The 22,694-nt window shown below is 48.4% G+C and overlaps 2 protein-coding genes across 5 annotated transcripts in view; both read right to left on the bottom strand.

The window, feature by feature from the left end:
• Positions 1-530: 530 nt before the first annotated feature.
• On the bottom strand, positions 531-4,408 carry LOC136746501 (eukaryotic translation initiation factor 1A, X-chromosomal). The gene is made up of 7 exons (XM_066699035.1): positions 4,229-4,408; positions 3,061-3,144; positions 2,625-2,728; positions 2,303-2,353; positions 1,748-1,829; positions 1,146-1,237; positions 531-832 (listed from the first exon to the last, which is right to left on the bottom strand). Exons 1-7 carry the CDS (start codon positions 4,242-4,244, stop codon positions 827-829), a joined length of 435 nt encoding a protein of 144 aa, XP_066555132.1. The 5' UTR covers positions 4,245-4,408; the 3' UTR covers positions 531-826.
• A 1,204-nt stretch (positions 4,409-5,612) lies between these two features.
• LOC136746499 (ribosomal protein S6 kinase alpha-3) overlaps positions 5,613-22,694 on the bottom strand; it is a 38,834-nt gene continuing 21,752 nt past the window's right edge. For 3 of the 4 annotated variants that reach the window (XM_066699032.1, XM_066699031.1, XM_066699034.1), the window contains 19 exons: positions 19,546-19,662; positions 18,030-18,111; positions 15,960-16,040; positions 15,571-15,650; positions 14,812-14,918; positions 14,456-14,493; positions 13,994-14,136; positions 13,024-13,094; positions 12,694-12,782; positions 12,522-12,586; positions 12,313-12,415; positions 11,965-12,089; positions 11,156-11,281; positions 10,956-11,045; positions 10,630-10,788; positions 10,259-10,497; positions 9,684-9,801; positions 9,319-9,459; positions 5,613-9,171 (listed from right to left, as the gene is read on the bottom strand). In XM_066699032.1, the coding sequence (XP_066555129.1) occupies positions 9,046-9,171; positions 9,319-9,459; positions 9,684-9,801; positions 10,259-10,497; positions 10,630-10,788; positions 10,956-11,045; positions 11,156-11,281; positions 11,965-12,089; positions 12,313-12,415; positions 12,522-12,586; positions 12,694-12,782; positions 13,024-13,094; positions 13,994-14,136; positions 14,456-14,493; positions 14,812-14,918; positions 15,571-15,650; positions 15,960-16,040; positions 18,030-18,111; positions 19,546-19,662 (2,100 nt within the window). In that variant the 3' untranslated portion in view covers positions 5,613-9,045. Of the gene's footprint in view, positions 9,172-9,318; positions 9,460-9,683; positions 9,802-10,258; positions 10,498-10,629; positions 10,789-10,955; positions 11,046-11,155; positions 11,282-11,964; positions 12,090-12,312; positions 12,416-12,521; positions 12,587-12,693; positions 12,783-13,023; positions 13,095-13,993; positions 14,137-14,455; positions 14,494-14,811; positions 14,919-15,570; positions 15,651-15,959; positions 16,041-18,029; positions 18,112-19,545; positions 19,663-21,676; positions 21,795-22,694 lie in introns of those variants that run through there. The other variant, XM_066699033.1, reaches the window with a different exon arrangement.

Genomic DNA, 22,694 nt, shown 5'->3' with positions numbered 1-22,694 from the left:
GTATTTAGTTCCAAGTTAAACTGGAGAAAGAAGTCAAAACTGCACAGAAGTGATTTAACAAAATGTACTTGGCACATTCTTCTCCCAGAAAAAGCATCCCAGCCATGAAAAAACACAGATGTTCAAAGTTTGCACTTAAAAACTAAAATAAACTTCTAGCTGAAAAATCAAAATAGTTACATCTTCAAATTTTAAAGCCCCACATGATTTCCCATCTCAATCTTTCCATTTATTTTCTGTTCTCTGCTAAATAACTTTTCCCTTTAAAACAAATGTGTGTGTGTAGGCGGGGGAGGTGGAGGACAAGACGAAAAAGCTAGATATTTAAATCAAAATCAAATTAAATAACAGACCTGCTGCCCTACATATCAATGCGAGAGGCTCTCTGAAAGGTTGAAGCAAACTATCAAAAAAATTACATATCCTTTATGGGCGACCGAAAAAACGGCAAAAAAATCTTTTATCTGCCCGTGAAATAAACTAATGAGTAATAAAAAAAAAAATAGACAGATTGCAAAGAGGAAGCGAAAAAGGGTTTAACTTTTTATTGTAAATTCAGATACTATGTATTTTGACGATAAATTCCACCTCTAGTGAAATAAAATATAAATACATTAAAACAAAACTGAATACTTTGTTTATTATTTTGTCTGTTTGTCCGTTTGTCCGCGTTGACGTCACCGCTCCCACTGACGGGTCTCCTACAGAGCCAGCGTGTCAAAGCAAGGAAAACAAAACCTGGCATGGGCTGTTTGGGTTGAGATGACTCCTCTTCCAGAGCAGGGGCTCTGCAGCTCGTGGAGAGAATGTCATCGAAAGTCCATACTTAGATCTAATTGGTGGGGGGGGAACAAACAAAAAATATATATATATACATAGATTCAAAATACAGTAAGTAACATTTGTATATGCATTCACAGACCGCTGTTAGAGCAGGCAATGGCAACCTTAAGAGGAACAGCAGAGCCAAATAAGGGCTCAGTTAGAAGGGAATGAGGTGAACAAAATCCCCTTCCAGCGTTATTTGCCGCACTTGAGCACTGTTACAGAACATCAAGAGCCAGAGGACACCGGGGGAGCCATGGGCGAGAACTGGGGGGACCAGGTCACCCACAGCCCGGCCAACGCACAACACGCGAACTCACATCATCAATGTCTTCATCGTCATCTCCGATGTCATCGAACTGAATCTCGTCGTCATCTCCAGGGCCGAATGTGTCCGTCTCATTGATTTTAGCTGGAAGAGGAGAAAATAAAGAGCTTTAAAAATAGGAATCCGAGATCAAGAATATAGCTGAAAGACACGGACGCACAAAATCAACTCCTGCAGCTCTCAACTCTTAGGACACCGGCGTGCCACGTCACACGCAGAGGCCTGGTCAACAGAGACAATCGATTTGTCAAGACTGCTAGAGGCTTGCAATGAGTAGCTCACACTGGGTTCTTAAGGTTTAAATGTCGATATAGTCCTTTAAACTGCCTTCTGAGACTCACTCACACAGAGCGTGAGAGAAACCGTGTCAGGGAATGAAGGCTGCACGGCCGAGACTTGCGGACACTACGGGTGCTTCTCAAGAGCCCTTTCGCACCCGTGTATCCGAGACCGGCGCACCCCCACTCCCTGAGCAAACGCACGCACCCACACTCTGCTCGCAGGAGCCGTGCTAACTCGTCTGCACAAGGGAAGAACAGAACTGCAGACGCACATCCCTCCCGGAGGACAGAGCGAGGAAAAAGAGAGGCTCACCGTGCTCTGGCAGCTCTCCGTAGGCTTTTAAGCTCCTGGCTTCATCAGCGTTGTACTTGAGAATGACATCAGCCTTGTTATCCTGCAGGGGGGACATCAGACACAGGAGTCAGAGGGGTTTATGGCAGAGGAGCACAAGTCAGGTGTTAAAGTTCACTCGGGGTCAGCCACCCTTTAGGAACCCCTTGGTTAAAAGTTGTCAACACACTGGGTGAAAGATGTTAAGCAGAACTTACAATTCAGGGAGTTTTCTCTGGGGCAAGCCTTTAATGTACTGCTTATTTTGCAAACATTGAGGAAACAGTCTAGATCTCCAGCAACTCTTCTAACCTCTCCTTCACTATTGAAGTTATAATCTTCTACTATTCCCTGTTCTCGTCCAACCCTCTAAGAGAGCTCTTAGCCTACAGTGAATGATTGCTTGCAATGCGTTATTGATATATATACATGTTGGATAACTGTTCAAATTGTTATTGTATTGACTATTGGATTAAAACTAATAATTAGCTTGGGGTCGGGGGGTTTCTCAGGAAGAAGGTGCAGAAATTAACCTACCTGATAGTCCCTCAATCCCACCAGTATGATGTCCGAGGTGTTTATCCAAACCTAGAGAAGAGGGGACACGACAATTCAGAGCCATTATACACACAGCAGCAGTGCAGACAGAGGGTCAGATAAGGACACGAGAGAGGCTGCGAGCGAGAGGAGGGGCATTCAGACAGTTCTTGAAGGAACCAGGACAGTCACTTTGAAATGCACAGGTGGTCGGAGTGGTCAATACCAGGCAGTCTATGCTAACACCGTGTGGGTCTGTCTGTCTGGAGAAAGAAGTGCTGGCGCCTTAGTTGAGAGCTCAGGAGTCCCAGCAGCAGCGTACCTTTTTCCTCAGCTTGCCCCGGATGTGACAGAGCCTCTTCACTCCGTCAAAACACATGGCTTCCAAACGCCCGTTCCCAAGCATCTTGATGACCTGGGCGTATTCTGGAGAGCACAGGGGCACACACTTAGGAGCACATCCTTAACCATTTCAGCATTTGCATTGTGCTTTTAAATGCATTGTCAGCCAATGTACACAGTGTGGCGAGACATTTTATACAACTTCTGCGCACTGACTAGCTAATATCTACTTCACTTTATAAACTAGAGTATTCTGGAAATGCTTATTTGAGGTGGAAACAACACCATTTTAAAGTTTACACAAATAAACATGATAAAGACTTCGATAAGAATTCCACAATACTATTTAACTGTATGTAACAGCCTAGTGCCTTTTGCTTCACTCAGTAGATACAGGTCCTGTCCACATCACTCACCCTGGCCGTCCTCCTTGAACACCAGTTCTCTCTTCTCAGACTCGTTCTCATTCTTACCACGTCGTCGATTCTTACCTCCCTTACCTGTGCAAAGGGGTGGGGGAAAAAATACATCAAGTTAAGTTAGCTTTCCTGGATGCCACTTGCGAGCATCTGATGCTCTGGCATTTAAAAGCATAACTGATGTCCATCTGTGTTCATACACCTCTTGACTGATTACCATTAATTAAACCCTCATGCAGAATTACTTTGATGGGGTACAAAAGGAGATCAAGAGGTGGGTACAGTCATTAAGGATTGGGATTATTGATTCCTATTCTCAAGAAAGCAGAAAGTGTATCAGGAGAAATTAGCAACTGTTTGTTGAGAAATGACTTCATGTCAAGCTAGTGTAGAGCTCACTGTGGGACCCCTCTGCCCTGGGAGTCGGATGCCCTCGCTGCTCCGTGGAGCTGGAAACGCACTCAAAGTCGACCCATCTCATCTACACAGAAGCGTGACCGTCAGGGTCTAAATGCCCAATACAGGAACTAGACGAAGTGATCCCAGAGAGAGGGCGATGTGACACAGCTGCAACTCCCCCCGGACAACCCTAAAATCAGCCCGCCCGTCCCAACCCGGACATTTACACCATTTATTTTAATTTTTCTCTTAGTGGTTATACTCCGTCATGTAATGGAGAACAACGGCCATCAACCAAAGCCCACCGGCAGTTACAGGCGAAACGGGGCCTAGCGGAGTGAGCGCTGCTGCATGGACCACCACCACGACCAATACAGGCAGTGCTGGCGGTGCGGGACACTAAACGCCGCCGTGGTGCGAGCATCCCCACCGGCTACTCGGGGGCTTTTCACCGACCACCATCTCTCGCCTGACCGGCACTTCTCCTCCGCTCCCACCGGCGGAGCCCACCACCAGCGCGGCGACGGCGGCAGGCAGAGTCCTCGGGTGAGCCACACGCCGAGCGCAGTGCCGTGCAGGCAGAGACGGGGGAGCGGGCTGAATGCGTTACGGCCCGGATCGAGCGGCTGTGGCGGCGTGGGGAAGCCCGGGTCCTGGCAGGGACAGAGCAGGAGGACGGGGCACGTTTTCACAATGCGCGTCCGCTCACTCCGCCGCGCTGCTGCGTCAGACCCCCGCACAGCAGCGTGCAGACCCGCTCTCTTACCTTTATTCTTGGGCATGTTGGCTAGCAGACAGGGCTATCTTCCTCCCGAGCTGTCCGGACGGCTACGCGGGGTGTAGTGTTGTTAATCTGGGTGTCAGTGGCGGGCGAGCAGCTCTCTCACTCAGCCTCTCTGCCTCTTCCTCAGCGCCGACGCAGGAAATGTCTCCTCCTCGCCGTGCACACTGCGCAGGCGCACCAGCCACCCTCCAATAAAACTTTATTCATACTTCCGCAAATGGGAATGAACAGACAGAGCTTCGACTCGGCCGCTCAGATGGCTTTACACACACAGACATTGTAAGGGCTTTGAATCTGCCAGATATTAATAAAATACGTCAACGAGATATACAGTAAAACAAAGTATAGGCGACATGCTTCCCGTGATTTCTTATGTTCAGCCGTAAATCTAATGCATAATAGTTTCCCTACTATACAGAAGTATTATGTGTGCTTAAAGAAGTACAGTAAAAGTAGATTAACCTGACTGGTGTGTGTGTAAAAACAAGTTGTACCATGGTAAAATCACAGTAAGGTGTAGTGTGGTGTACTGTGGTAGTCTATGAACATAGCAAGGTGTCGGGAACTTGACACTCTACCTCACAATCTGCTGACGTCAAAGTTCAACAATATAAGATTACTGATCATAAATGGGTTTATTATAAAATATGATGATGCAACAGTGGTATGACATATACATGATTAGGATGTAGATGTAAGTTATGCATCTGTACCTTAGAAGCAGTGTCATTCTAGTATGTAGTTTACTGGTGGTGTATCAGGCATTCGTGTGTATCATCAGTCATTCATTCATAATTAATCAAGTGGAGGACAGGGGCCTGTCACAGGTGTGTGTGTGTGTGTGTGTGTGTGTGTGTGTGTGTGTGCGTGTTCATGTGCATACTATACTTGACCCTCTTTTTTACCATGCTACCCCACTGGATTTGATCATATGTAACCAACGTTTTAACATGGTACACTTTACCATCATTTATTATATTTCACAATGTTTTTAGCATATTATAACCATGTTTGTACCATGGGTTTACCATATTTGACCATGTTGTTACTAGGATTTTACAATGCTTTACCATGCTACAGCAGTTGAAATTAACAGTATAACATTCTTAAATGATTTTATCTTTTGCCATCTGCAGATATATCGATGGCTATTTCTGAGCTGCTTGGTGCTCTGAGGATCTTCAGGAGAACATGTTCATATTCCAGCATCTGTTGTCTGGATGTTTCTTGTGGCCAAAGAAGTGAAATGAACATGATTATGATTAAGCTTCCCACAGCTTCTGGGAGGGAAGTGAAAAATGCAGAACCATTTTTTAAGATAGAGATGAGGGAGATTCGTGATGGGGGAAAAAAGTTTCTCACCCAGTCTGCTTTTTTGATTTTATTTTATACATTGGAAATTTGTATTCATATAAATTTTAGTTTTCTTTTTCCAAAGATTACAAAAAACAAAACAACAACAAATAAAGTCAAACAAACCTGCCTAGTGGATTGAGAATCACAAGCACAGGAACATTTTCCAGTGCTTTTTAAAATTTGAAAACAGGAAAAAAAATTAAAATTGACGTTCTAAGATCAAAGCAACCCAGATATTCGCCCTCACAGCAAAGCACAATGTTTGTTGTCCCAGTAGCACTGACAGCTGAGGGATGAGGGTAAACCGACAGTGCTCTGTGTGCGCCCTCCCGGCAAAAAAACAAAACAATAGCCATCACAATCATTATCATAATAATATTAATAACAACCAACTCCTCAATGGAGGGATAAGAAACACCCAAGCCAAACACACCGACCCCACGATCCATGCACAACAAAACAAGTAGAAAGTCTGATTTTATAGAAGTATATAAAAATAATACATCTGAGCTTTTCATTTTTTTTCTTAAAAATGTAATTGAAAGTAGATTTTTTTTTCTTTAAATAATTACATCCCTCATCTTTACACATCCCTTTATTTATTTATTTATTTATTTATTTCTTAACGTTAAATTATGAGAACAAGATAAAGCTGAAGTACAGGATAACAGGGTCCTTGACAGCAGCAGTCCGGCCCAGGTCCTGAAGATAACGGCACAAAGAGCTAAAGCTTCTGTAATAATGAGACAGACAAACAGACAGACAGAGAAGGAGAGAGAGAGCGATAGACAGAGACAGAGACACAGAGGAAGGATGAGACGCATGGCAAACACCTTCTCCCCAAAGACATGCTGCTCTCTACAGGACAGAGGACTGTGTGGAACCCCTTCTCAGCAGGCAGTACAATGTGCTCATATACGCTTCTTATTATATATATATATATATATATATATATTTTTTTTTTTTTTGCAAGTAGTACATTCAATGGATATTTCAACAGACACTTGTCAAGAGCCCTCCACTGACGTCTCTTACACATACATGAGCTGAGTTCCCAGAGCTGCACCGCTGCTCGAGTGCTGAGAAGTAGGAGCACACAGGACACAGGCTGGCTTCCACACACAACGGAAAAGGTCAAACAGAAACACAAACGCTCATTTTATAACACAGGAAAACCGATCAGGGTTTAAAAATAAAACAAATCTGAAAATACTGTAAATATATATATATTTTTGTGTGTGTATTTTTAAAAATAATTTGGTACTGCAAGGAATTTGGGATCAGAGTCAATGGAGCCCACCCTCTGAGCGCCGCTGGTATCCCCGATGCCTTTGCAGACGCTGGCACTCCTCTGATCAGCTACCCACACTCCCCCCGATCACTCCTACTTCCCAGGAAACATTATAAAAAAAAATATTAAAATAATAATCATAATAAATATAAAACCAAGAACTGAAATCAGTTTTTTGTAGAGCATTGGCTTACTCCCCACCTCCCTCTTTCACAACCTCCTGGCTACGATGGTTCTTCTGCCCTCGTACCCAAGTATAAGCGTGTTACATAGAGAAACCTCAGCCCTACACTTAAAAAAATACAGTCCTTTATTTGTATTGCCATAGTGAAGACTTTTCTGTGTCACCTGAGCCGGTCCGATGCACGCTCGGAGCCCATATGGTGTAAGTGTGTGTGCCGAGGCAGCTCTGTGGAGCCGAGGCAGATCTCTGGGGCTCTTCTAGAAAGGGCGGAATGTAATCCTGGGGTCGACTACTACAGTCCCAAATCTTTACTCCAGGGGTCGGTCCGCTCTGGTCTACATCACTACTGGGCTTCTCACTATGATTTTAGCATGAACAGCGTCTTAAGTGTCTTAAGACACTTAAGACGCCGGTCTTACGCAGCAGAGGGTTAATCGAGACCCCTGATGTGAGCAGGACTGAGGCACTCGGAGGGACCTACTTGTTGCGCCGTATGTGGGACCATGGCCTCAGCACTACAGAGATACCCTCCGCCACTCTGAACCTGGAACTCCGAACCGAAGCCCACAACCAATAAGGGAGCGTCGAAGGCAGAGAGCCAGAGAGCACGTGAGAGAGCAAGAGACAGAGAGAAAGTGAGAGAGAGAGAGAGAGGACACCACTATAGAGTCCAAGTTTCCAGTCTGTGCTGGGCCCCACTGCGGTTTCCTCACTGAAGCCATGGAGAGACAGACCAGAAGAGAGGGAGACAGGGTGCGTTTCTGAACGACATGCAGAGACAAAAGCCGCGGGGGCCATGCTGGCTGCTGAGAAGACAACCGTACTGGGGAAACAAGAGCCTCCGAGCAGGCCAGACTCGTGGATGCTGCCTGGGTGTTCGTTAAAAGACTCTTAAGGTCTCGTGTGCAAGGCGGTCTCGGAGGGATGAAGTCACACTACGAGAAAATGTCTTCCTGAGATATTCGCAAGCTTAAAACATCGATCTTTCCCACTGAGGATGGGGCTCCTCCGATCACACGGCGCCTTCGTGGTGAGCAGTATCGGAAAAAACCCACAAACAAAAAAAACCTGCTGCAAAATAAAACGGGAAAAAGTGTAGAGCAGGAACACTAAGATGCACCACTTTTTTCTATAAACTGTGCTTTAAGGTTTCGCAGGCCCTGGCCTCTGCAGCCGGGGATGGCAGCTCGTCTCATCGCCAACTCACGTGCAAAGCTTTTGCCCATTTTCCCTTTTTTTTTTTTTTTTTTGCACAAGAGTCAGAGCTGCGAGCTGCGACCGTGAGGATTCATCTTCCTCCTCACAGCTGCTGCACTCACAGTCTGCACGGCGCCAGGCAGGGTGGCAGCAGTGTCGTCAGTCTGGGAGGATTATGGGCCAATCCAATCCACCGTTGCTCAGTCCTATCGCCTGCCGATTATCCTCACAGCTGCGGAGCGGGCCTTCAGGATCTAAAACAGTGACTAAACTGCAGTACAGTAAGAGGACTCCATAAGCTATAGTGAATCTCGAGTTAATACATACGCATTTATACATTTCTTATACAGTATATAATGTTTGCATGTAGATATTTCAATTGTTCCTAACAAATCTGAACAAAAAAAAAAATCCCAAATCCTACAGTAGTTTCCTCCCCTAAAAAGAAGCCTGGAAGAAGAGCCCAGTGAGTTTGGAGACAGCAGTGATTGTACCAGCGCATGTTGTCCAGTCCGTATGGGACGGGCAGGGGTGTAGGGGCGGGAGTGTCAATTTTGCAGTCCACTCTTGTATTTGGCGTTGAGGAGGCCGTGGGGGGGCCACAGCCTGCGCGGAGCAGCAGAAGAAGAGGTTTGTGTGTGTGTGTGTGTGTGTGTGTATGGGGGGGGGGCGCAGCGCAGGGGGTGATGTCCAGCCGGTGAAGTTGCACTCGGGCTAACCCAGAGGAGGTGGGAGTGAGGTCAAAGGTCAGCCTCGGGGTCACGGCAGAAGTCACAGCGCTGTGGAGGTGAGTTTCTTGAGGCCCCGGCGCTGGGCCAGGGTGGAGCAGCCCACCGGCTCCAGTACAGGGGACATGGGGTTCCGGTTCAGCGCAGAGTAGGTGGCTGCCATGGCTCCCTGCGGACACGAGGACAAACAGCGTCAGCCACCGAGCTGAGGAGTTTAATTTTGAACATTCCTAAAATGCCATGTATGGAACAAAGCAAACAAAGTGTTAATGAGCAGTGTTCAAACTGGATCAGACCGGTGAGAGGGGGTCGCTACCTTGACCAGGTGAGGGGCGTCCTGCCGGTTGAGCTTGTACTGGGGCAGCTGGTCCTTGTTGATGATCCAGGGGTGTCGCAGCACCTGGGCAGCAGTCAGCCTCTGGTGGGGGTCCACATGCAGCATCTTGGACACCAGGTCCTGGGGAGAGCAAGAGAGGAGGGAGTCTGAGTTGGGCGCTGGCAACACCAGTCTGTGTGTGTTACTCCTCCAGTTTCAGCACAGCCTTCTCCACAAACTGGCCCACACAGTGCAAGTGACACACACTGACACACACTGACACACACTGACACACACTGACACACACTGACACACACTGACACACACTGACACACACTGACACACACTGACACACACTGACACACCTTGGCCTCTGCGGAGACGGAGTTCCAGTAGCCACCAGTCAGAGAGAACTTCCCACTGCCGATCCGGGCCAGAATCGCCTCGGGGGTGTCGTCCGGACCGTTGGCGAACGGCGTGAACCTGGACCGGGACAGAACCAGGCAGAGTGAGTTGCTGCCAGAGCCCTGGAGCTGCACACTTCTGAACTGCAGGACAACGATCTGTGGCAGTAATTGCGGTGGGGTGCGGACGCCTCCCCTGTGCTCAGAGCTCAGACACCTCAGCAGACCAACACTGTGCGCTCCCGCCACTTACACAACAGCAGAAGAAAGTTCTGGGTGACCTGACTGGCTGCAGCTGGTGCAGGACTCAAACACAGCCAGCAGATGATGCCAGTGAGTCAAAAAGAGTGGAGAAATGTGCCAACAGGGACAGCAACTCATGACAAAACGATGCCCCGTAGCATAACATCTCTTTTTAACATAGAAATACAATAAATAAAATTGTATAAATAGAATAAATAAAGATTTAATAAATCTAAATAAATAGAGAGCCAGATGCGGGAGAGTGATAGAGTGCTCGTGTGCGTGCGCCCTACCCTGTCAGCATGGTGTACAGCAGCACGCCCAAGCTCCAGATGTCGCAGGCGGCGTCGTAGCCCTGCTTCTTCAGCACCTCGGGGGCCACAAAGTTGGCGGTGTAGCAGGGGGTCATGAGCAGGCCGTTCTCCGCCCGCAGCTGCTTGGCAAAGCCGAAGTCGCAGATCCGAATGGACTCCGGGTTCCCCGACTCGTCCACATACAGGATGTTACTGGGCTTCAAGTCTCTGTGAACCACCTGCCAGAGAAGTGGGGGAGAGAGAGGAATAATATAAGCAGGGGATTGGATTTTCACGCCCCTGTCCTCTTCACAAGTGCCATAAATTTTCCTTCTCAATGAAGGTCCTAGAATAGGATGCAGGCGGCTCACCCCCTGGACATGCAGGTACTCCACAGTCTTGGTGATGGTGTACAGCACTGCACTGGCCTCCCTCTCAGAGAAGAACTTCTGTCGGAGGATCTTATCCAGCAGCTCCCCACCCTTCATCAGCTCCGTCACCAGGTACACCGAACGACCATCATCGTACACCTGGGGAGAGAGAGAGAGAGAGAGAGACTTCAGAATTAGTGACACTTTAGTATTAGGTGCATGGAGTAGATTTTTAATTCTCTGTCTCAGGGTTCCGAGGATTCCGAGAACACAAACCCCAAAGAGAGGTTCTGGAAAGCGTGTCCAGTCGGAGCTCCTGCACTTACATCCTTCAGAGTGATGATGTTGGGGTGCTGTCCGTAACGCAGCAGGATCTCCACTTCCTCCGAGGGGTCCCTCTTGGCCTTGTTGATGATCTGCAAGAAGCAGGCTCTCATTGAGAACAGCTGAACACACCCCACCCCACCTCACCTTGCCCCGGCCCTGTGCAGTGTGTACTCCGTCCCGCTCGGCGCAGGGCCCTCACCTTCACAGCGTACTCCATATTGGTGCTCTTGTGGACGCACCGCCGGCAGATGGAGTAGGAGCCAACGCCGATGTCCTCCTTCACCTCGTAGGTGTCGCTGAACTGAATGGGGTTTCTGTGCAGCTGCTGCAGACAACAACACGCAAACAAAGACCAGCACAGTCAGGGTCACGGTACTGGGAGGAGTGAAACAGTGTGTGACTTTTTGCTTTTCTGGATGCTATTTGTTTTATTAATCAGAATACCTGTTGCTTCCTCTTTGATCTTAAATAGGGGAGTATTTACCAGCTGGAAAAAAATGAATTCACAGTGTGTTCATAATGTACATCTTTGCCAGAATAATAAATCCTCCATTTTCTACTAACTAACCAACCAGCCAGTCAACCAACTAACAAATCCTGACTTCCAAGTACTGGTGAGTGTCAGGGTGTGTGCGTCTCTGTTCTGGACTGGGGAATGTGGCAGAAGCCTCCTTGCAACCAGCAGGTGGAGCACTTGTGGCAAAACCTCCTAAAATCAGACAGAGCTGAAAAGGAATGGCAAAAAAAGTGGCCTTCTCTGGGGCTTAAAGACCAGGCAGAGTCTTCCTGAGAGTGAAAGCAGGGGGTGTGGTGAGCGCTCAGGGGTGTGTGGGACCCTGCTCACACCCAAACCTCACTGAAATAACTCACTCTCGGGGCTCGGAGCTGTTCATGTGTCTTTTCTCGGCTCTCCAGTTCTGCACTCGCTTTGCCCCAGTGCAGCAGCCCCTCACGGCCCCCGGCTGTGAGCTACAGAGTGCGTGTGTTGGTGATTGATGGGCGTCTCACCTGCACGATGGCGTGTACGTTGGTGGCCTGCAGGGGGGGCGTCTCTTCCTCCGCTGTGATCGCTACGAAACTGAAGCCACGGAACAGCTGGTGCGCGTTGGCGCTGGGGGGCACACCTGGGGAGTCTGGGAGGTCGGGGGCAGAAGTCATAAATAAATACATACATTCTGAGTGGCAAACTTGCTGCCTTTCCAGCTGACACCTTCATGGGCTTTACACCTCACAGGAGATTAATCTAAATAACTTAAATACATACGTGACACCTGAAACATTACCCTGATAATATAGTTTACACAAAAATAAAAGATACTGCTCTAAAGTCCCCAGCCACCCTCCTCTGCACCGTACCTTTGGGGGTCTTGGCAGTGAACTCGGAGTCAAAGTAAAAGGTGTCGTCGGGGCGGCCGGATGCTGGCTTGAAGGGCGGGTGGATCTCTCTTCTGAACAATTTCTACAAGACAGAACACAGCCCAGGTGGTCAAAACACACCTGCGCACTTTCCCTTCTCCTTTGCTCATCACTCCTGTGTCCCTACAGGGATGTTAGAATCCACTTACGTTCCAGTCGATAGTGGAATAGAACTGATGCCTCTTGATCTCCTCCACGCCGTCAGGTCCGGCACCTGAGGAACCAGGAGAAGAGTTTTAATTTCCGTTCCCCTGTACTGAGAAGCATTCCACCACGTAGCTCTGTAGCTGGGTGTGCCGGTGTCAGAGTGTGGCGTCTCACCTAGTCGGTTGGCCGGGTTCCTCTTGAACAGCATGCGCAGGAGACTCTGGGCCTCGTTGCTCAGGAACTGGGGCATTCCCAGCTTGGCTCTGCAGGAGCAGAGCATGAAAGCAGACTGATGTTAAAGAACATCCCCAGCAGCCTCAATGGTTTCAGCAAGGATGCACCAGACAGAACCAAGGACAACCGGGGGGCAGGTATTCTCCAAGCAACGGCATATCAAGTCTTTCTGTGTAATGCCGTTGCTTGAAGAAAGGTAGGCATGTGTCTCAGGGTTTTCAGAAAGCGAGGGAAGCGCAGAAAAGGCCGCCTACAACGCGGAGCACTTACTTCAAGATCATTGTCATGGTCTCCTTGCGGTCCTTCCCCTGGAACGGCAGGGTGCCCGTCAGCATCTCGAACTGCAGGGGCAAGGAGAGGGCAGTACTCGTTAATGTACTTGTACTGTATTGCACTCCTTTGTCTAACTGCATATTCTGCACTTTGTTATTTTCGGCACAAGAGTCATGGAAATACATAAAAACAATTATAAAATAAACCGGGCGCCGTGCTGGAAGAAGCCCACGGTAACCTTCACTTCCTACCACCGTGACTAATGTGATGACAGTCTCACCCACAAGGTTAACAAAAATAATAATAACACAATGACACATTGACAAAGACACGTACATACATGGCACCGTGACTCGAGAGAACAGCGCAGATCTTTAAATCGGTTTTGGCAGGGGCGCTCCGGTGGCCAGACCAACCCACGGCGACACCGGCAGTGTAATTGACCATAATCCCGTGGTCGCACTACCCCGTCATTAGCTGCGCTGCCACCTCAGACTGACGGGTAGCTCCGCACAGCTGTGTCAAGCCTGCCTCATTCAGATTTGTTTTGATGCATCTCATTTCAATTTCATGTTTAATAATGTTACAGGCAGATCTCGACTGGGTTTCGAGTTCCCTGCCTGGGATCGTACTGCCAGCCTGACATGACGATAAAGGGAGACCATTGTAGTTCCCTGTGAAAGGTGTGGTATCCACTGTCCTGCTCTTATGGTCAGACAGCCCCTGTTTGTTCTATTCCCTACGACCGGCTCAGACTAGACCTTCAAAAGAAACTGTTCTGAAGGCGTGACCTCTGACCAAAGTGCGGTCTGGTGGAGGAGCTGTAAGTCACTGTGGGAAGGACTGACTATTATCTACAGTGTGGGAGTGAGTCAGTGAGTATGTGTATCAGTTTGTAAGTGAGGTAGACCAAGTGTGTGTGTCTGTGATTCAGTGTGTGCGTCTCCTTGTGCGTGTCTGTGCTCACCATCAGCACTCCATAGGACCACCAGTCGGCGCTGTGGGTGTGTCCCCGCCGGTTTACCACCTCGGGCGCCATGTACTCCACCGTGCCGCAGAATGAGTACGCCTTGTTCTCATGATCGATGGACTCCTTACTCAGCCCGAAATCTGGAACAGAGACGTGCAGAGTGATACAGAGACATGTCCACACGCACGCACTCACACTCACTTCTGAAATTGCGTTTATGTTCTTCAGATGTTTTTGTGACCTACCAATTCCCGAAATCTGATCATGTCAATGAGGGCCAACATTTCTACAGGCACAGAGATCCACGTGTTGTGTGGGGTGTGTATCAGAGTTGTAATCTGTATATCTAAATACACACGCCTTTCTTAACACAATGGATTGTGTGTTTAGCCTGCTGAAGTCCAGGTAGTGAGCTATGAGGAAATGTTATTCACTATGCAAATTGTTATTCTTACATACCTGTTAATTTGATGTGCCCTTCTTCGTCAAGCAAAATACTGAAATGGCAAACATTTGATAGGGTTACAGGAATGCAAGCATTGTGCATCAATAGTCCACCTATATTGCAACATTTAACAAAATATAATAAAAAAAACAATGCAATGTTTCTAAAACTATTTGTAAGGAAGCTTCTTTCTAGTCGAGTCAATAGATCAGGAGAGAGAACAATTATAATAAAATAAAACATGAAAAGGAATTGGAGGACAGTGCTTGAGATTCTAAATTGGAATGCATAATCAAAATCGACTCAAATTCTACAGTGCACTCTCTCTCTCCCTCTCCGTCTCCCTAGTAAGGCGAGTCCCTGGTCGTACTTCTCAGGCTTCAGGTCCCTGTAGATGATGCCCAGGCTGTGCAGATGATCCAGGGCCAGAGCCAACTCTGCCAGGTAAAACTTCACATCCTCCTCCGTGAACATCACCTGATCAGAGGCAGAGGGGAGAGTGGGAAGACGGGAGTGAGTTAAGAGAGGGTATATAATGCACCTTCTAAATCAGCAACCCCCTGCCAAAAAACAAAACAAAAAATAAAGAACCCACAAAATAGAAATTCGACTCCATGGAACTGAGGTGTGAAATTAATCTAAAGTTCTTATTGAAAATGTTAAAGAAGAAAAAAGAAATAAAAGGGTGAGTAATGCAACTCTCTCATACACGTGGGGGGGGTTAATGATGACGGAAAACAGTGACTGTTGAGGTTCACTTAGCTTACTCAGCATGGTAATTACTATTACTACCAACACCGCTCCTGCCACTGATGACAATAATCATAATCACAGCGCCCTGCGTTTATGCCCTGCTCCTCTCATCACTGCCACTTTCACAGGCGCCATGGGAACAGTTTAAAAAGAGCAATGACGGCTGGAAGAGAGCAATGGCAGCTCCTTCCTTATGTTATTGGCTATTCAGATGTTTTGATGAGGAGGGTGTGTGTGTTAAATGGCAGTACTCAGTGTTGACACACAGACGGGACAGTAATATCTCGGGCACATGCTGACTGAGAAACATACTGCTTGGGTATAGCGTGTTCCCACACACAGACAGACACCATCACAAGCACGCTCTCTCACTAACCTCTTTAGATAAGCGTGTGAACAAGTCCCCTCCTCTGAGGAAGTCCAGGATGAGATACAGTTTCCCCTCCGTCTGGAACGCTGCAATAGACAGATGGAGTGAGAACCACCCAGCACTGCGAGACCAACAGCACTGCTCAATACTGCGCCACACCACCTAGCACTGAGAAAGAGGGATGGGACAGAGAGAGAGAGAGCAAGGGGGACAGGGAGAGAGGGGGGGGACAGAGAGAGGGACAAAGAGAGAGGGGGGGACAGAGAAAGAGCGAGAGGTGAGAGAGACAGAGAGTGAGGGGGACAGGGATAGAGGGACAGATGGGGACAAAGGGACAGAGAGGGGGGAGGAGACGGAGAAAGAAGGACGGAGAGAGAGGAACAGGTTGTGCTCACCATAGTGCAGTTTCACGATGAAGGGATGGTTCACCTCCACCAAGATGTCTCTCTCCATTTTTGTCCGCACACGATCCCGAACTGCAGGGACGAGACCAGAGGACAGAGAACCACGTGAGGTCATTCTGCACCCACAATGCCCTGGGGCGAACAATACAGCACAACAGGGCTCTCCGGCCCAGGTCCGACAGCCCTGCAGCGTGTTATGGTCCCCCCCCCCCCCACCCTGGAGCTCTCCGAGTGACGTGATTAAGTTAGTTGTTGTGACGTGCGTTACGTTGTTTGATGGCTTAAAATATTGTTTTGAATCAAGGTACAAGGGTTCCCATTAGCACAATAAATTAATCCACACATACATCAATAAAAAGTGGAGTGGAGCACGAGCATCATCCGAGCCTTGCATTCATTTGGCAGAAGAGGAGCCTGAATTTTGCATCTTCAGTCGTGCACTGAGCATTGTGCTGTGTAAAGGTACTCATAAATAATTGAAAATAATTAAAAATCCCCACTGCTACTGAGGTGGTTAGCAGCGTTCTCCTCCAGACTTTCAACTTCATTAGGTTTTGATGTGCGTGTGTGTACACACAGTCACACAGTTTCTCAGGGAGGTGTATGGTGGAAAAAGGTACAGTACTTCTTATTTATCCATTTAAATATTTAATACATGGTAATTAAAGAGGAAACCAAAGTTAAAAAAGCAATGTGAAATGCATGCTAAATAATTAATCCGAGATTGGACATGTTGTTCGCACTGTGCACCCAAAAACATCACCCATTGCCAGAACATGGGATGAGTGTCGGATGTACTCTCCTGTATCTGGACTTTACTTTGGATTGTTTATAAACAAATAACTAAAAACAAAACCGCTCGGCCACACTGCCACTGTAGACCGTACAGATATAAACCGATAAATAACCAGATGAGAACGCATGGTGACTTGAAATGGGAAGCAGCAAAATAAACACTCCGCACTAAGAGAGATCAGAAAGGACCACGGTAACATGCTGCCTCCGACTTTCCCAGGGGCCGAGGGACCCCGATTTCTCCAAGAACACAGCCAGCGCTCCATTGCCGTGACTAGCAGGGCCGACACACACCAGCCTCAGCTCCTCCTCTGCCATGTGACGAACAGCATGTCGACCGTCCAGAGACAGGAAGTCAACAGCGGCTCACCTCAGTCTAGAACTACTGCACTGTGCTGTAGAGCCACAGAGACAGCTGCGCTACAATCACCCCTTAACCCCACCCACCACACACACACTCTCTCTCTGTCTCTGTCTGTGCCTCTAGTCATCTGACTCTGTGTCACTGTGGGAACAAATGAGTCACTTCTCTCTCAAGTGTGTGTGTGTGTGTGTGACTGTGTAATATCTATGCATCTCATAATTCAGAATGAAGCACTGGAATATTATGTAGGCGTTTGGTTAATTAATTGTTATCCCTGTATGAACTTAAGTGGATGTTTTCAAAAATAAAATTAAAAAATTAAAACAAAAATAAACCAAAGTGGTGAATTTGGGATACAACAAGGTCGACAGGATCTTATAGTTACTTTGACATTTTGTTAAGAATCATTTTGAGTAATTTAATAACTTTCACATAAATCAAGTTTGGTGATCTAACTAGGGTTACATTTTTGCCCACACTAAGGTCTGAGGAGTCAGAATCCCTAGCTTTTGTTAAGGTCTGGCTTGCATTTCTACCAATTCTACAAAGTGTGTGCAGATTTGTAGGGCCCTAGCTTGACAATGTAGTGTTGGCTATGGCTGGGGTTCAGCTGTAGGTAATATACTGATACAATACAACTGCAATACAACATAAGAGTTCAGGATAATATGCAGGTGGCGTTGTATTTCATGTAATAAACATGTAAGTCACATGTTTACCTCCCTGGTTCATAGGTATTTTGCCAAAAACAAAAACTGAGGGATGTATTGTTCTCGGAGATTTTCGTCCCTGTTTATTGTTTCACCATTGAGACTTTAAAGGGATTTTAAACAGCAAGAACAACAACAAGGAAAGCACAGGTCTGCCCAGTTTTCCGTAAGACTTCCTAACAGACTATTTACCTTTCAGTGTTGCCTTCTTCAGCACCTTCATGGCGTACAGCTGCCCAGCGTCAGGACCCGTGGTCTTCCTCACCAGGAACACCTGCAAGGGACATCACAGGGGTCAGGGGTCAGGACAAAGTTCAGAGGCACAACAGCATTTATCTGGGCTCACTCATCACCCTACCAGCACTGAGCCTTGTGGGAGGCCAGACTTTACAAGCCTCTCGAAGGCCTGGTTAACGCTGACCAGCATGGCCAGTAATGGGATCAGTGGTGTGATGGGAGAGTGGGTTTGGAATGACCGCTAGAGGACACAAAGAGCACTCCAGGAGGCCCAGGGCCAGGGGCAAGCACATGCATGATAATAAACCGAAAAGTTCAGGGCTGTAACGAGCTTGGAGCGGCACTGAACGAAAAGCAAAAAAACAAACACGAATAAACAGATAAACACAGGAGGAACCGGAGGGGTAGCCGAGGGACCTGGCTGTTCGAGCACAGAGGGGCGTCTGGATGTCGGCCCGACACCCTGACTGTTCTTTCTGCATCGCCACATAACGCTATGATGAGCAAACACACACAACCAACCACACAGGAATGCAGGAGTTCACAAACAGCACTTTTTCTGTGGTTTGCCTGGGTGACCATGGAGAGAGGGAGCTGTGTGTGAGGGGGGAAGGGAGAGAGAGAGAAAGGAAGAGAGAGAAAGAGTGCTTCTCACTGGCCAATACCAGCATGTAGGTCACCATCTGCAGCCCCAGTGTGGCTGAAGGCTGGGTCTGTGAGCAGGACCCTGGGGTCTGAGCCATGTCCCCGTGGCAGCTCCCCGAGGGTGGCCATCCCTCCCGCATGTCTGGGCTTCACTGGCGCGTGGGCTAATGTCTTCTCACTGCACGGGGCCTGGGATAGCAAGGCAGGATCACACAGAGCTGTCCCTGTGATTAATAGCCCCCTTCAACTCCAGAGGACAGAGACAGAGTGGGGGGATTGAAGGGGGGGGACTGGGAGGGAACGACAGAGAACCGAGAGGGAACGAGAGGGATCAGAGAGGGGAGGGTGGTGGGACTGACACCTACTGGGGTCCCTTTGTTCTCCTCACCCCCTGGCTCTCCCAGAACACATAGGGCTGGAGATCAACAGGGACCCCAGGTCCCCAGACAGGACCTCTCCCTGCTGCTCACCAAGCCGAGGACTGTGGCAACACGCCTGGCTGGAATGGTCAAGTGCACTAACAAGCTTCCTGTCCCACGCTGTTGTTTACAGAACCTGTGCCACAAGGCAACAGCCGACTAGACCAATGCTCACGGAGCCTGGACCCAAAAACCCAGCAGTGTACTGGACACCCCATGAGCAGCTCAAATTGGAAACCGAGAGAAAAACGCCCACGACACTGCATTCCAAACTGCCAGGCCAACCAACCCTGACTCTGTCCCCATCCCTGTCTCCATCTGCACCTCTGTCCTCAAATCAAGGGGAAGCAAAGACAAAAAATAAAAAAAATAAAAATGCGAGAATCACAGACAGCCCACAGGCCTACCTTTCCAAATGAGCCCTGTCCAAGCACCTTCCTGAGCTCGAACTGCCGGGGGTCGGCCTTCTCATGGCCCTCCTTCACATGGTGGGTGATGGCGATCTCTTTCACGTTCCCTTCATCCTGCAAAGATAGATGGCACACGTAAGGCCAGGTGGGAGTGGGGGCTGGAGCTGCACTGTGAAGAGCCCACTCATTCAGTGGAGGATTTGGACAGTGTGACGGGGGTTGATGAATGAAACAAAACGTCCCCCCCCACAAAAAAAAAATCCTGAACAAAAACAAAATAGAAAAATCCCCCCCTTATCCCTCCTGTTATATGCTCTCATGACCCTCTTTTCCCCACTGCCTGTACTCTCACACTCACACAAAGTTTCACAGACATGCATGTATAGAGAGACGCACGCACAGATGTATGTACGCAGACACACACGCATAAATACACGTATGACTCAGACTCACTCACATACAGACATGCACGTACATACAGACACGCATGCACGCAGACACTTGCATGCGCACACACTCACACACAGACATGCACACACTCACATACAGGCGCATGTATGCACGCAGATACTTGCACACCCACATGCACACATGTACATACAGAAAAATGCACACATGTATGTACATACAGACACACGCATGCACAGACAAATGGATGCCCACACAGACACACACAAGCATTTATGTACAGACACTCACAGACACACATACACGGTAGCAGGCAGCGCTGTCCCACTTTCTCGACTTCCCCTGTGATGGCACCTGTGCCACGGCATCGTCCATGCCCCTCACTGCACAGCCATTGGGCAGCGGCGTCACGGAGCGGAGCTACAGAGCGGGGCTACAGCGCAAGAGAGGCCGGGGGCTACGGGGCCTCCATAGAGCCAGGCAGTGAGCGGAGCAGAGCAGCGCAGCACCGCACGGTCCTCCTGCCAGGCGAGGATTGAGTTTTGACAGCTCCCACACTGTTGCCATGCTACCCTCTCACAGGCAGCACAGGAGTGGGAGTGGAGGAGGTGACTAAGGAAGAGAGAGGGCTCTTCACTCACTCTCTTGCTCTCTTTCTTTCTCACTCTCTCTCTCTAGCTCATTCGCATTAACTCTTCACGGTGTGTTCCCTTCTCCCCTCCTGTTGTTGCTGCTAATCTCTTTTCCATTCCCTTTTTCTGTTGCTGCTGCACTCCTCTTTCTGATCTACCCTTCTTCCTGTAATCTTCCCCTGCTGCTATAGCCCACCCCCCCATCCTGCTCTTGGCCACAGTAGCTGCACTGGAGACCTCTTTGCTCTCAGTGCTGACCGCTGCTATCCTGTGTACTGGTCTTGCATGAGGTCTTACAGAGGCCTGGAGAGCACGAGAAGTGCACACCCCACCTATGTAATCTACAAAGACGCTTTTTACAGATTTATGTACATAGATATCTTAATATATTACTCATCATGGTTTAATTATCCACGACCTCGTACTTTACCCCTGCTCTGGTCTGACACAGACACACACAGACACACTCAGTCACACAGACTGTGGACTGGAAAATAAAGAGAAAAACTAAAACTAAACAAATCAAAAGTAAAACTAACTACAAAAAACAATACCAAATATTTTAAGGCCCCTGATCTTCCTTCAGCTAACCATGATTCTGGCCTGTCCAGGGATCCCTGCCCCCAGCCACTATATCAAGGTCAAGCCGAAAACGCAAATCTGGTCGGGGGGGGATCGCAGCAGAAAAACATAAAATGTCAAAAAGGCAATGAGGTCTGGAACAGCACAGAGGGAGGGTGAGACAGGTCTGTAAGAGCACAGAGGGAGGGTGAGACAGCCCGGGCAGCCAGACAGAACTGACAACAGCAATGATACCTCAGCTGAACCCTGAGGAATCGGTCCGTCACAGCAGAGCTACAACCATCACCGCGTTCACACAGCTCTCCGCCGGTGCTCCATCAGGGAAAATCCCCCAAAACCAAAACACGGCCAGCACCACCACATACAATTCCAGCCTGCTCTATAGCAATGTGGGCGGCCTGGATAGGAAAAGTTACAGGCAAAAGGCACACCAAGATACACACACACACACATACACAGTGTTGTAATCGTTTTTCTGTGCATCGCGACTGCTGAGAGTTCAATACCTGGTATTCACAGGAGGAGCCCAGCGAGGCGACGAGCAGGGAGCGATCCATCCTCCGTGTCCCTAATGTCAGCCTATACGGTTTGTATTCCGTCAGTAAGGCCAACATGCTGCCATTAAACAGCCTCTCTGCAGGGCCAGGTCCTGCCCGGGGCTGTGCTGCTCGGCTCGGCTTGCCTCTGCAAACGAGCCGCAGAGAAGCAACAGCAGAGGAAGCAGCCCAGGCCCTGGCCAGGAAGCGGAGAGGAGAAGTGAGATTCGCAGCCCAGCCTCGCCAAACACTCAGCGCTGACTAATCTTGCACGGCAACGCAGCACTGCCACTGTTAATTCAATTAAAAAGGCAGCTCTGATTGGAAAAGTCCACCTCCTCTCTCTCTCTCCAGTTCTCTATCTTGCTCTTAGAAATACACTGGATCTAGAAGAAATGAAAGGTAAAAATATATATATAAAAAGTAAATAACTCAATTGAATCCCAGAAGACGCAGGACGAGGCGGTACAGAACATAAACACGACCGCTGCTCTTTTTAGTTAATTCGTTATTTTGTATTTTACAGCAGGATTCACAGCTAAGGTTTCAGGGACCAGAGGTCTGAATTCAGCAGAAGACTGTGGAGAGCGCTGGCATGCCTGGCTCATCCCGGGCACGCTCTTTCCATCATGGTGCCAACCCTGATATTCCCAAATCCGTGCAGTCCCAGGCATAGACCCCGTAGGAGGACGACCACCCTTTTTTGATTATCGATAGTGTTACGCAGCAGGGAGCATAATTACACAGAAAATAAAGTTAATCTTTTACTTATAAAATATGCAGAACCAGTTGGCCACAGTGCACACCACAAAACATACACGATTTCAAAGCCTGTTTCCCCAGAGAGACACGGGAAACTATTGGAAATGTTATTTCCCCTCGTCTCAGGGGACAAACCCGGAAACTTCTTGAGTGTGCAGAGGAAAGCCCGACACCCGGTCCCCTGCACTGGACTTGGGGCTGCCGGCTTCACGTAGCCCAGACAGCC

This window comes from Amia ocellicauda, chromosome 3, assembly GCF_036373705.1.
Source record: "Amia ocellicauda isolate fAmiCal2 chromosome 3, fAmiCal2.hap1, whole genome shotgun sequence".
Lineage (NCBI taxonomy): Eukaryota > Metazoa > Chordata > Actinopteri > Amiiformes > Amiidae > Amia > Amia ocellicauda.
Note: the sequence above shows the minus strand (reverse complement) of the source record. Positions and strands in the feature narration are given on the sequence as shown.

Bases quoted from the DNA above. Each gene is read 5' to 3' on its own strand.
- LOC136746501 (XM_066699035.1), bottom strand. The intron at 2,729-3,060 runs GTGAGTGATGTG...TGTGCTCTCCAG, and splicing joins GTTCAAGGAGGACGGCCAGG to AATACGCCCAGGTCATCAAG. The intron at 2,354-2,624 runs GTACGCTGCTGC...CCTCTTCTCTAG, and splicing joins GGGGCAAGCTGAGGAAAAAG to GTTTGGATAAACACCTCGGA.